The sequence below is a fragment of the Petromyzon marinus genome, chromosome 3 (assembly GCF_048934315.1).
Source record: "Petromyzon marinus isolate PM22_M1 ecotype Great Lakes invasive population chromosome 3, UKy_Petmar_22M1.pri1.0, whole genome shotgun sequence".
Taxonomy (NCBI): Eukaryota; Metazoa; Chordata; class Hyperoartia; order Petromyzontiformes; family Petromyzontidae; genus Petromyzon; species Petromyzon marinus.
Window position 1 is genome coordinate 12,212,691 of NC_133669.1, and position 11,532 is coordinate 12,224,222.

Genomic DNA, 11,532 nt, shown 5'->3' on the forward strand with positions numbered 1-11,532 from the left:
TTCCACTTTCTGTATCCCGATTTAATTCCAAGAATGCATCTTTACATGCGTCTTTGCACACTTTAATATGTGGTTCTATCGTTGTGTTAATGACGATGGTTATTAACCATATCTCTTAGCAGGTAATATGTGCTGGAGTCCGACACTGTAATATTCATTTATAGTTCACATAGTTACTGGTAGAAAATTGCTTGCGGAATATTTACGGTATCATTAAAAACGCTACATCCCAGATTAAACAGGAAAATTTAACACCATCTATAGAAGAAAAATACCGTAGTGCTCTTACTGTATGTTAATTTTACGACTGCAAAGCGTTTGGAAAAAGAAACATGTTCAGCAAGCCAGCTTGATTGGTGAGTCTGGTAGAGGATTAGTTTTCAGGCGCGTTAGGTTAAGAAGTGGGGAAAAAAAACATTAAGCATGTGCATTAACTGCCGTGCGCGAGCAAATACATTTAATTTCTAGACTACCTGCAAGGTGGTGAACATGTGTGAATGCATTAGCCATTATCCTGCTGTGCGCTCCCAAATACACGACACATACTGCGGCACAGAGTAGCAGTAGTTTCATTGATTAAATGTCCATTGGCATCGGTCATCAATTTTTTTTACTGAATTCCAACAATAGTCTAGTTACACAACTAGGGCAATTGTAACAGCCGGATGACATATCAGACATCTGGTGGGTTGGTTAATTTTTGTTATTACTTTTGCAATCAGATATTCATGTACAACAGGGAACCTGGTATATGGGGAAGCAACTTCGACAACTGGGCACAACCATTTATGGAAAAAAGAGCTCACAAAAAACCCACATTTCTACCAGCTTAGTAATATATGTCACATATGGATTACAATTAAATAAAACACTGCTGCGTAGGTTTTCGCGGTTTAATGCATTGCTCTCTGATGCGTGCTTGGGTTTTGCCATGTGTTGTTAGGACATGATGTCCAAAATTATGCTCCACATGCTGTGAGCTGAGGCCGAAAACACGTGGGAAAAATAATAAAGGATTTCTGGGTTAGATCGCGTCAGTATAAATGTGTCGAAACCCTCCACCACCTGACACGGCCAATCAGTAAGGGATTTGTCACATAAATCCACAACATTTACAATCTGAGTACAGATTGTAAATGTTGTGGATTCACTCTTCAAGATACCGGTGGGCTGAAGTAGTAACTATTTGTCATTTTGTTTACGTAACAAATTCCTTATTGATTGACCGTGTCGGGTGGTGGAGGGTTTCGACACATTTATACTTACGCAATCTAACCCAACATTCTTTATTATGAATAATATTGGCCGTAAAAGCCTACGTGGTAAACTGACGTGGGAGAAAATAACCAAAAATTTCAAGTAAAATGGAATGAGATTTATTGTGCTATCACAGGACCATGAGGGATGGCAATGGTAATAGTGATGGCCTTCGTCCAGCAGTAGATAGAATATGGCAGCTGATGAGCATATTTTATAGCAGTCACAACAGTAACTAAAGTTATTTGCAATCGTGGAAAAAAACACATTCTCTTCCGTTAAATGTTCCACAATTGGAGGTCACAGTTGGCACCAAGGCCCACCAGAGTTCGATGAATCTCATGCATCTTAACATTGTTTTTCAGCAGTGTGTAGATGTAAAGGACAAGCTCCAAAAGATAAATCTTTAAAGTCTGAAAACCTTTGCGCAGAAACCTTTGTATTCTCAACAATTGTCATGGGGGAAATGGCAGAAGCTTTTGAAATAATCTATTTGGTTTAACTGTTGGGAATCGAACCAAATGGAGGGCGCATCTTGGTAAACAGATTTGGCAGATGGAACCATGTTGTTTGTTTAATCGTATAGATTGCAATGCAATTTGCCATATGCTTTTTAATTAACCATAAATTGCCCCATAAATTTTGGTCAAAATGTTTTGAATAAAAAGGGGTCCATTGGATACGTGTTACTGTCTCCTGTATACAAATTCAACCTTGCCTGCAGCAATAAACCTCTAACATTAGACATTCTGTTAAAAGTAAGTTACTTTTTTCACCGTAGTACAAATCATGTCCATTGGCAATTAAAAAATAGATCGCTTTACAAAACGGTACAAGGTAAAATAATATAATGTACTGTATAAGTTATGAAACGGTGGTAAATATTTCAAGCTCATCGTGTACTTGTATTTCCTTGCATGCAGTAAATAAAGTATGAAATTGCTCTTTAGATTACTACAATTAAGTATCTTTGTTTTTTTTTGCTGTGAAGACTACAATCATCACAGATACAAAACAACGTTTCTTGAATTGAACCATGACCCGAAATCGCAACGATTCAACGAATCCCGAAAAAGATGGAAAGGGCAATCGTTGCATCCCTGAATACTATACAGTATACGTAATGATGTTGTGGGATCTGTTTGACCTTACGTCACTATGCTGGTCAATGTGGGAGGGGGTGGGGGGGGGGGCTTTAATCCAGCAGTAGATTGACAAAGGATAATTAGTTCAGTGTTAATATGACCTAGCAATGGTTGCACAACACATCTGAGGTACAAATATGATCATAAAATTGCTTTACATGTTTAGTCTTCGCATTGTTTGTTATTTGTGCTACTGAATTCCATAGATCAAAATCAGCAGAAGTTTGATTTTGTTGAATGTATAAGCATAACAGGGTATTTTCTTTGTCCCCACAATTAACAACTCTTAGCTAATGGCTGTCCAGCTTCTAAATATTTTCCATGTGCCTGTACCCACACTTTACCCCACCACACACAACCTGCTGATCATCTGTGGTGCACCCATTTACATTTTAGGTGGACATAGGCGACGGGATTTCAAGAAACTTGCTTCATCATTTCAACTGCTGCGCCATGAGATAGAGCCGCAGACCTCTGTATTGCAGGCCCAGTGTGCTGATTATTATTATTACACTAAGGAAGCATTCAAATATAATAATTAAAGCAAACGTATGATTAAAAATTGTAACTTTTTAATACTTGCAAATTGCATATAGTATTCATAATACCTCAATCATAGAAAAACAACCTGGCAGTAGAGTAATTCTGAAGGTCCAGCATGCTGCCAAATAAAACAATTCTGCCAGCATCATTTACATTTTATTTACGGTTCAATTTGTAATTGTTCTCTGATGGAATGTTACATTAGAATTTACTGTATTTGTGTATGTATGTATATAGTGACATGTTTAATGCTGTAATCTACAATGCTCTGTAAATAACACCACAAAGCAAAGAAAGCAAAGTGAAGACAAATACCAGTAAAAATAATCCGTGAAGTTGAAAAACATATTAAAATCATTTTTTATGAAGATTGCTCAATAACAAATCGTGCATACCTATTTACAAAGGAAAGGTGGCTTTTCGCATATGGCAATAATAATTGATTCCTGCTGGTTTGATTTGTTTTTTAAAGGTCATGCAAGTGACCACATGGCCCAAATATCCCTCTGTAATATTGAACCAATGACAACCTCTAATCTGTTTGGATCATTATTTACTTCACAATGCCGTGCAAACTGCATTTTAATTGCAGCCGAAAATGGATGCGTTTCCTTGCAGGAAACCTTTCTTTAGAAGTTCCCTCTTTTTGTTATCTACTAATGCAGCAGAAAAGCCTCTCGGACACGGGTAATCAATTTATTTTCAATTAGCTGGGGTTATTTTTATTAGTGGTTTGCCCAGTCCTCCTTAGCAATGACGAAGTGTGGCCGAGGCTAACCTGACAAAGCCGTTATTATTTTGTAAGAACTTCACGGCAAGCGTGACCAGGGTCACTTTAGGCCACTGGAGAGATATCGGGCTAGGGGGCGCTCTGTCAGATTGGTCAGTGGTTAATGGACCTCAAAAAAGGGTAATGCTGCAATGCGTTACATGGATGCTGTAAGTATTGCTGGTGTCATGAATTTTTTTGGTGGAAAGTCAGCATTTTTTATGTTATGCATTACCAAGGCTGAATATAAAATTACAAAGTGAGTCAGATAAATTATGCAATTCCTCGCATTTTTCACTGCTCTGTAAATCTAACGTAGCATTTACGAGTGAGGTGCAAATCTTACGAATACACGGGCATCATTTAATTAATCGGGGACGGTTCTGAAAAGATGAACGGACATAGTCAATGAATAGTGGTTGTAATTCAAGAAAGGTGCTGATTTTGTTTAAAATGAATATTTTATTATCATTGATATTAAAATAAACGTATTACCGTATTATTAAAACGTTCCATTTCGTACATAAATTGATATTTAAAACATATATCATGTCCCTTATCCATTATGCTCTCACATCCCAATTGCTTCTAGAAAGCACACTTTATTACAAAGCTAATTGTATTGTAATTCTGTCCACTTGAAACAAAGTGCTCACTATTTAAAAAAAAACAATCTGGAACAGCAAATGTAATGAAACTTTGCACAAGTCATTAAGAATTTTATTTATATATATTTTTAAGACTGGCTGGTGTAGTCCAAAAAGCAGTACTAGTTACTCTGAGATAAGAGAAAGTTATATGTTTTACATGGTGGCAGCATATTAACTGAATATAATGACAATGAATTCTTCTGGGCCTTCCAGCTGCCAGTGGTAATAACTGACTTTGGAAGGCAAAGCAAAAATGGTTATAGCTGAAGTTAGGATTTGAACAATATTAGCACGAACGAATGATGTTTCATTTCCATCGATTCACATAACTGTTATTCGTAAAATGTATTTGAATTGAGCAGGCCTTTGTAACATTTTTTTAAATTTTGTGGGCAGGCAGTTCAAAGGACGTTTTAAACAAATGACTTAAAAGGTTTGCTACAATCAGACTAATTGGGGCAATACATCACCATATATAACCATTAATATTTTAAGATCGTCCTCCACAATGCCGACGTAGCTTGGTTTACATGAGCAATATAGAGATTTTGGAAATCCTGTAAACTTGCTTTGAGCAGAAACCAAAATTATTACATATATATGAAATAGAAAAATTACTCAACAGTGGCACTATCTATTTCCCTACTTTCTCTGATGTTGTGATATTTCATTTTCAATATACAGTAGTTACATTGGTAGTAATGCTTGGATTATGCTCAGCATTTTGACATAAATGGATGGTACATTCGTATTAACATCATAACCATCACCCATGCCTTCAGCTGATGGATGATGAAGGAATCTTCCTGGTAATGCCTTTACCACTAAGAAACAGTACATTTGTAGCCCTTTGGTCAATCCAAGTCAATTCATCTCTATTTTATATCGCGCAATCCCATGACAATTACTATCACAAGACACTTTTACAAGCGTACAATGATCCCAGTGTAAGGTACAACAATTATTCGAGTCACAGTAAAATGTATAAATGCCGACTGAAAAATAGAGAAGTAAAATAAGCAACTAAACAATAAAGGTTTAGAAAAAGACAGCTCGAGGCGATTGTCATCATAATAACAATGCTCATGAGAAACCATAAATAAATCTACTGCTGGATTAGGGTCTTATTTGACGATGCTTCACCATGCTGGTCAGCACGGGTTGGTGAAGTGTGGCAGCACAAATAGTATCTTCAACCAAAGTAATGGTTTACACTAAATGAAATGGTAATTATGCAAATAATCACGACAAACATACTTTATACAATACACCATTTGTTATTTTTAAATGAACGGCATCATGACATGATGCATTTTACAATTTCACGTCTCAACCGTTTAAATAACAATTGCATGTCGGCGACTTTCGTGGCGACGAGAAAGGCAAACTGTTTGGCGAACGCGCCCAAGCCCTTTCCTCTGACATTGACATTAAACAGGTAGAGCCCCCCTCCGCCTCCCCACCTCCTCCAGTCTTGTCACAGGCCTGGGCGGTAGCACCCAGGAGTGCACTGTAATGCAGTCTGACCGCCTGCAGCATTCCTCATTAACATGCAAAGACGTTTCTCACACTCTGGTCACGCAAGCCCCCCGCGTATGGGGAAAGCGGGCGACAAACAAAAAAATGTGTGTGGAAAAAAATCTGGATAAAGACCCCTACTTATCTGCCGCCACCCATGTTGCACGTTTCATCGCATGCGCGTGGCAGTAATTGCTGCCATTCTCCCCCAAGCCCATCCCAGGTGCCACAGTTTTGCGTTTTCGCACTACGCGCATACGCTCACACAAAGCACGTGTTTTTGTGAGATACATAGATCCCTCTAAATATGCACGCTGTGTTGTGTGTAAATAACAATCGTGCTGTGAGAGCTCAGAAGAGGTTCATTGATCTCCTTTTCAGCTGGGCATGAGGTAGGGGGCAGGTTTTTTTTCCTTCCAATTTGGAAGGTAATTTGACAACTTTATATTTAGTTACGACAACAAAAACACAATTGGTCCCTTCTTGCACGATGCCTCAAGGGTCTTAAAGTAAAATGTAACATTGCATACTTTGGTGATTTGTAGAAATTCCAAGTGACCGTCTGAATTAAGCTATTGATTGAGTGAAAATTGGCCCAGACACCTACATCGTATCATTAACTTTTGGTTGCGACTAAAACCGTTATTCTAATTTTAAAACAATACGTATTTTTTGTTTTTTAATGTGTTTCTATAACCGAGTGGGGAAAAAAAACCTTGACATTTCTTTCAACTGACCTTCAGCAGGAAAAGTTGGAAGATAATTCCTAAAGGCCGAAATATAATTTACTAACCAAGGAGAGAAGCAAAGTCACATCTCGAATGACGGCACAAAGGTGTGTGTTGGTTGCATTCCGCTATTACGAAATGAAAAACACCTTCTGGAACCTCCGCACAAAACCACTTCCTGCCCGTTCATAGTTTAAGCAATGAGTCTCTATGTGTTGTGACTGATTCACTTATTTCGCCTGTGTGTGGCTGCACTTGCACGCTTTCCAGGAAGCGCAAGTGACACGTGGCAAGCTATAGGTGGCAGTGTGCCGCACATGGAAACACACACAAGTCGGCGGTGCAACTCCAACGCCACGTACTGGGGGAAAGTAGCCAATGGGAGGGGAGGCTTCAGTTTTGCTGCGTCAGTATTTTATGGTTACTAAGAAGGCGGCGGGGGGGGGAATTCGACACTCGATGGGGGGTTTTTTTCCCCGGGAAAGGAAAACTCGATATTTATTTTGTGTGTCAGAAAGGGCATTGGGCTCTGGGTAATAATTGCACAAGTCTGTCCAATTGTTATTTTTCCCACGGCCATGCAGTGCCCAGGCATACGAAGAATATCTCATTTACAGCGAGAACACAGCAGTTTTGCACTGGAAGATTCAAAGGAAGTTTGTTTTCGGTGATTCTGTAAATCCCATGATCATTTTTAAATCTCTGTGTTTTTATTATTTTAAAAACACATTACAAAACTCTTAAGCATAAATAATATCCAAATAATGTACCGTATCTTCCTCAAGTTCATATTTACAAGACAATACAAGATACACATGAGCGCGTGTTTAAAACTATTTTGAACCAAAAATATTGCGCATCACTTTTGTTGCCCATGGAATCTGTTAATCGCGCATTGTGAATAACGTTAATGCATAAGCGGCAAAGCAACTGACGAAACTGTACGGGACTGCATAGTGAGGTTTCTCTAGCCTGCAATGAATAGTGATAAAATAATCATGGGCAGATGCATGCTTGGAACGACTTTGAGAGACAAAAAGAGGAACACATGGATGAGAGAACATACGCAGGTTAATGACTTCGCTCAAACTGTTAAGAAAAGCCACTGGGCTTTGACAGGTCACGCCGCTGGGATGGCACGGTGGCCGATGGTCAACAATGTTTACGGATTTAAAGCTTTCGTGACTGCAATGATTCATCTTCTTTGGTTCTTTCGGTAAAGTCACGTAGAATGAGAATAAAATAAGAATATTATTGTGTTATTTTATTTTATCAATTTATTATTTATCAATTTATTATTTTATTCTCATTCTACGTGACTTTACCGAAAGAACCAAAGAAGAATGTTTACGGAGTGGCAGCAAGGGAAAGGAAACAACGTCCGAGATGTACGTCCACTGAAGAGATGGAGCAATGAATGCAGTTCGTGTGCAGGTGCTAGGTGAATTAGTACATCGCACGATAGTGAGATATAGCAACGGCTTGGAGAGGTATTCATCCAGCAGTGGCAACTGTGGCTATCATTGGTGCGTTATGCATGCGCTAAGTGGAGTGCTAGGACAATAAATATTGGGAACCATCATCTTCAACATCCGCTTTTGGAAGATCCATTAGCGCGCTCTCCCTTATGGTATTGGGATTTCGGCTCTAATCAGCCGACGTAAAATGCAATCGACCCAGCGGGCGCTCCGTGACATGTCACCGAGACCCAGAACAACAGCAGCAGCAGGCTCGCAGCCAACTTCCATTCATATATACGCGAGCTAACCCCCAAAAAAACCCGTTATTGTGACCACGCATTCATGTTGTGACAAATATAGAAATGAATGTACATAAAACATCAAATGTGTTTTTTTATTACAGGTCGGCAACAGCGCGGGGGCAGGACGCCATGCAGCAGTGGAGGTGGTAAATCACTCTTGAAGTTATTTATAATGAGCTCGCGTGTATGGAAAGGGGGGAGTGTGTTAGAGAGCATATTGGTAAATTAGGGCGTCACTTAACGCCTCGCTAACGCCATCAGCTGTGATAGGGATGTGACACCACTCTCACAATCGACCCCATGCAGTAACACCCCCCCCCCCACACACACACCCAGATCTCTCAATCTTAAAAGCACACATAAGCAGAACTCCGTTCCGTCTCCACACATACATAAAACATGCGTTTTAGTCCATCAACATATTGGCTTTCCAAGACCAATGTTACAAAGACGAATATTATCAATACGGCTTTGTAAATGTGCTCTACAGGGCCATTGCCAAACACGGTGCCTATAAAGCAGCGTTATTGACGAATGTGTTAAGGTAATATAAGCAAGAAGCATTTGTATAGGCAAGCAAACAAAATTGTGTGCGGGTTTCGAGCCGGGTAAAAACATACGCTCAATGTATATCTACGTGTGGAGGGAAAGAACAAAAGTTCCGCTGGACATTTGCGTTTTCCCATACCGCTCCACAGCAGCATCGCAGAGGGGTTTACAACGTGAATGCTCTCGCTCTGAAACCTTTAAAAGCTCACGGGATTCACAAAAGAAACGGATGAACGTGAAGCGATCGGAAGAATAACATCCCCCGCCCCCCCTCCTCCTCCTCCTCCTGCCGTGAAAGCAAGAAGTCGCTGCTTATTGCGGCTGGGGGCTAATAGATGAATACGCGGCGCCACTGAACGCGCCCTGCGTTCTCGAACGGACGCGAACCGCGTCGAGGATGACGCCTCCCCCCCCCCGCTGCTGCTGCTGCGGCTCCCCGCGGGCGCCGCCGCTCATCCCGAGCCCCGCGTCCACAGCACGCGCGCAGCGGTGAGGCTCTAGCGACGGAGCGCGAAGGCGTCATTGCCTCCTTGTCATGAACACGAGGAAGGAAGGGAGGGAGGCGGGGCAGGGGGGGACGCGCATTCGCCACGACAAGAAACGAAGTGAACTCGTGAAAACTGCCGCGCCCGCTAATTATTGAACGTCACTCCAACGAAAACCGGGCAGGGAGTCGGGAGTGGTAATTATTCGCTCTTCATCATCGGCTACGCTGAATCCCCAAGTCGCTGCAATCTCTCACGTACCTGCGATGTAATGAATAATCCACACCTCCTCCACACCCTGCCTCGCGAGCACCTGCTACCACGAGCTGATGGTTCCATCGCTCCATCTCCTAGGTTGTACCCCCTTCCACTCCCCTCTCTCTCTCGGTGTGCATTCCATCCCTTGGCTGCCACTGCGTTATTATGCTGGACCATCGGCCATCGCCATCATACCTTTTATATTAAAAAAAAACCCCAACTTTACTTTTGTTAACAGTAAAGACGATGTATTTTACGCGCGTTCGTTTCTCTCATCCACGTGCTTCCCTTTCTATCAATGCACGGGTAGTAATTACACGCGTGCGTTATTCACGCAATTTGCGGTCCTTAACGCAGTTGCTGGCAGTCAAACCCAAGCTGGTGAAGGCTGCCTACACCACGGGTGAGTGTACAAGCTGACGGCAAACTTGTGTGTGTGTGTGTGCCTGTTCTCTCCCTCTCTCTATCCCCCCAAGCCGTTTCAACAACGGTAACTTATTGCAGATGCCGCCTTTTGAGTTGCATATGTTATTCATCTGAAATTTGGGTCCGCGCGCTCCAACATTCCCAAACCGCACGACACAACAGACTTGGGCCAAGAGTCGCCGCACAATCCGGAGCGCGTGCACGTTACTCCCCGCGATGTGATGCCGACTTTAACTCAGCATGCGCGCGCGTTGATGTACGCGCATGCTGGGGGCGACGGCGGGCGAGGGGGGTGTCGCATCGTATTCCACCGGAATCGTGTGCACGCACACACACACACGCACACGTGTGTGTGTGCTCGCTGTTTCTTGCTCATGTTTTATCCGTGCCGTCGAGCGTGTGTGCTGTTTGTGGCAGCGCAGCGATGTCAGGATGCTTGCTGTTGGCTGCCGCGTGGTTTCGTGACTATACAAGGCTGCGTGCCGATGCTATTGTGACTTACCGTCTTGCACAGGGCTCCCCCGAGTAGACAAGCCAACAGTCCGGCCAGCAGCAGCAGCGACCGCAGCAGTGGTAGACTCTTCATTGCCATCTCTCTCTCTGTGTGTATGATGTACGGTAAATCTCTTGCTTCTCGAAATAGCGGGTAAGCAGTTTCTATGCGTTGTCACCGTCCGCGAATAATTCACCAAACGAAGAGGAAGCAAAAGGGAAATATATTGTTACGAGGGGAAATAAATACTATCCTACCAAAAAACCACACACACACACAAACGTTACGGGTACTGGCTACTGCTGCTGCTGCCGGAACCGAGGATGTGATTTGTGCTGCTGCTGCTGAGCGGGAAGCGTCCTGTGGCTGTGATGATGAGGAGCGGTGCTGCTATGCTGCGCGTCTGCTGTGTGTGTCTGCCGTCGGGGGTGAGGATGGCTGTGTGCTCTCTCTCTCTCTCGCCCCCCCTCCAGCCTCTCTCCCCTCTACGCCTCTCCCTCCCTGCCGCGCTCTCTCTCTCTCTGCCCCTCCTTGCTTCTCTCCCTCCCTGACTCACTTCCTTCACAACCCTCTCGCCTCCCCTCCTCCCTACCTCTCTCTCTCTCCCAGCTTTTCTCTTTTTTAGCGATTAGAGAAAACAAGAAGATGCTCGGTGTAGTCGGCACTTTGCTTCGTTCATCATTTAGTTTTAAAAAAATTTCAATGCCTTGGTTTATGTACCCCCCCCCCCCCCACTTTTAAATGAAAGATTTCACAAAATATTCTACGCTCTGCTCTCCTCTCTCTCTCTCTCCCTGCCTCACTCACTTCTCGTCGTCTTGCCCTTCTTCCCCTCCTCTCGGAGCGGCTCGCTCACAACTGAGCTTCCTTCCCCATCTTCCCAACCCCGACGCGTCCCTCGCATTCCCTTGGACTGACGTCATGATTGATCATGGGACTGAGCGGACAT

The 11,532-nt window shown here is 42.6% G+C and overlaps 1 protein-coding gene across 1 annotated transcript in view; it reads right to left on the bottom strand.

Annotated features, from left to right (window-relative positions):
• Nucleotides 1–11,064, bottom strand: part of LOC116953926 (uncharacterized) — an 88,863-nt gene extending 77,799 nt beyond the window's left edge. Inside the window, exon 1 of the mRNA XM_032974251.2 lies at nucleotides 10,593–11,064. Within this exon, the coding sequence (XP_032830142.1) occupies nucleotides 10,593–10,682 (90 nt within the window). The 5' untranslated portion in view covers nucleotides 10,683–11,064. The remainder of the gene's footprint in view (nucleotides 1–10,592) is intronic.
• Between the last annotated feature and the right edge of the window lie 468 nt (nucleotides 11,065–11,532).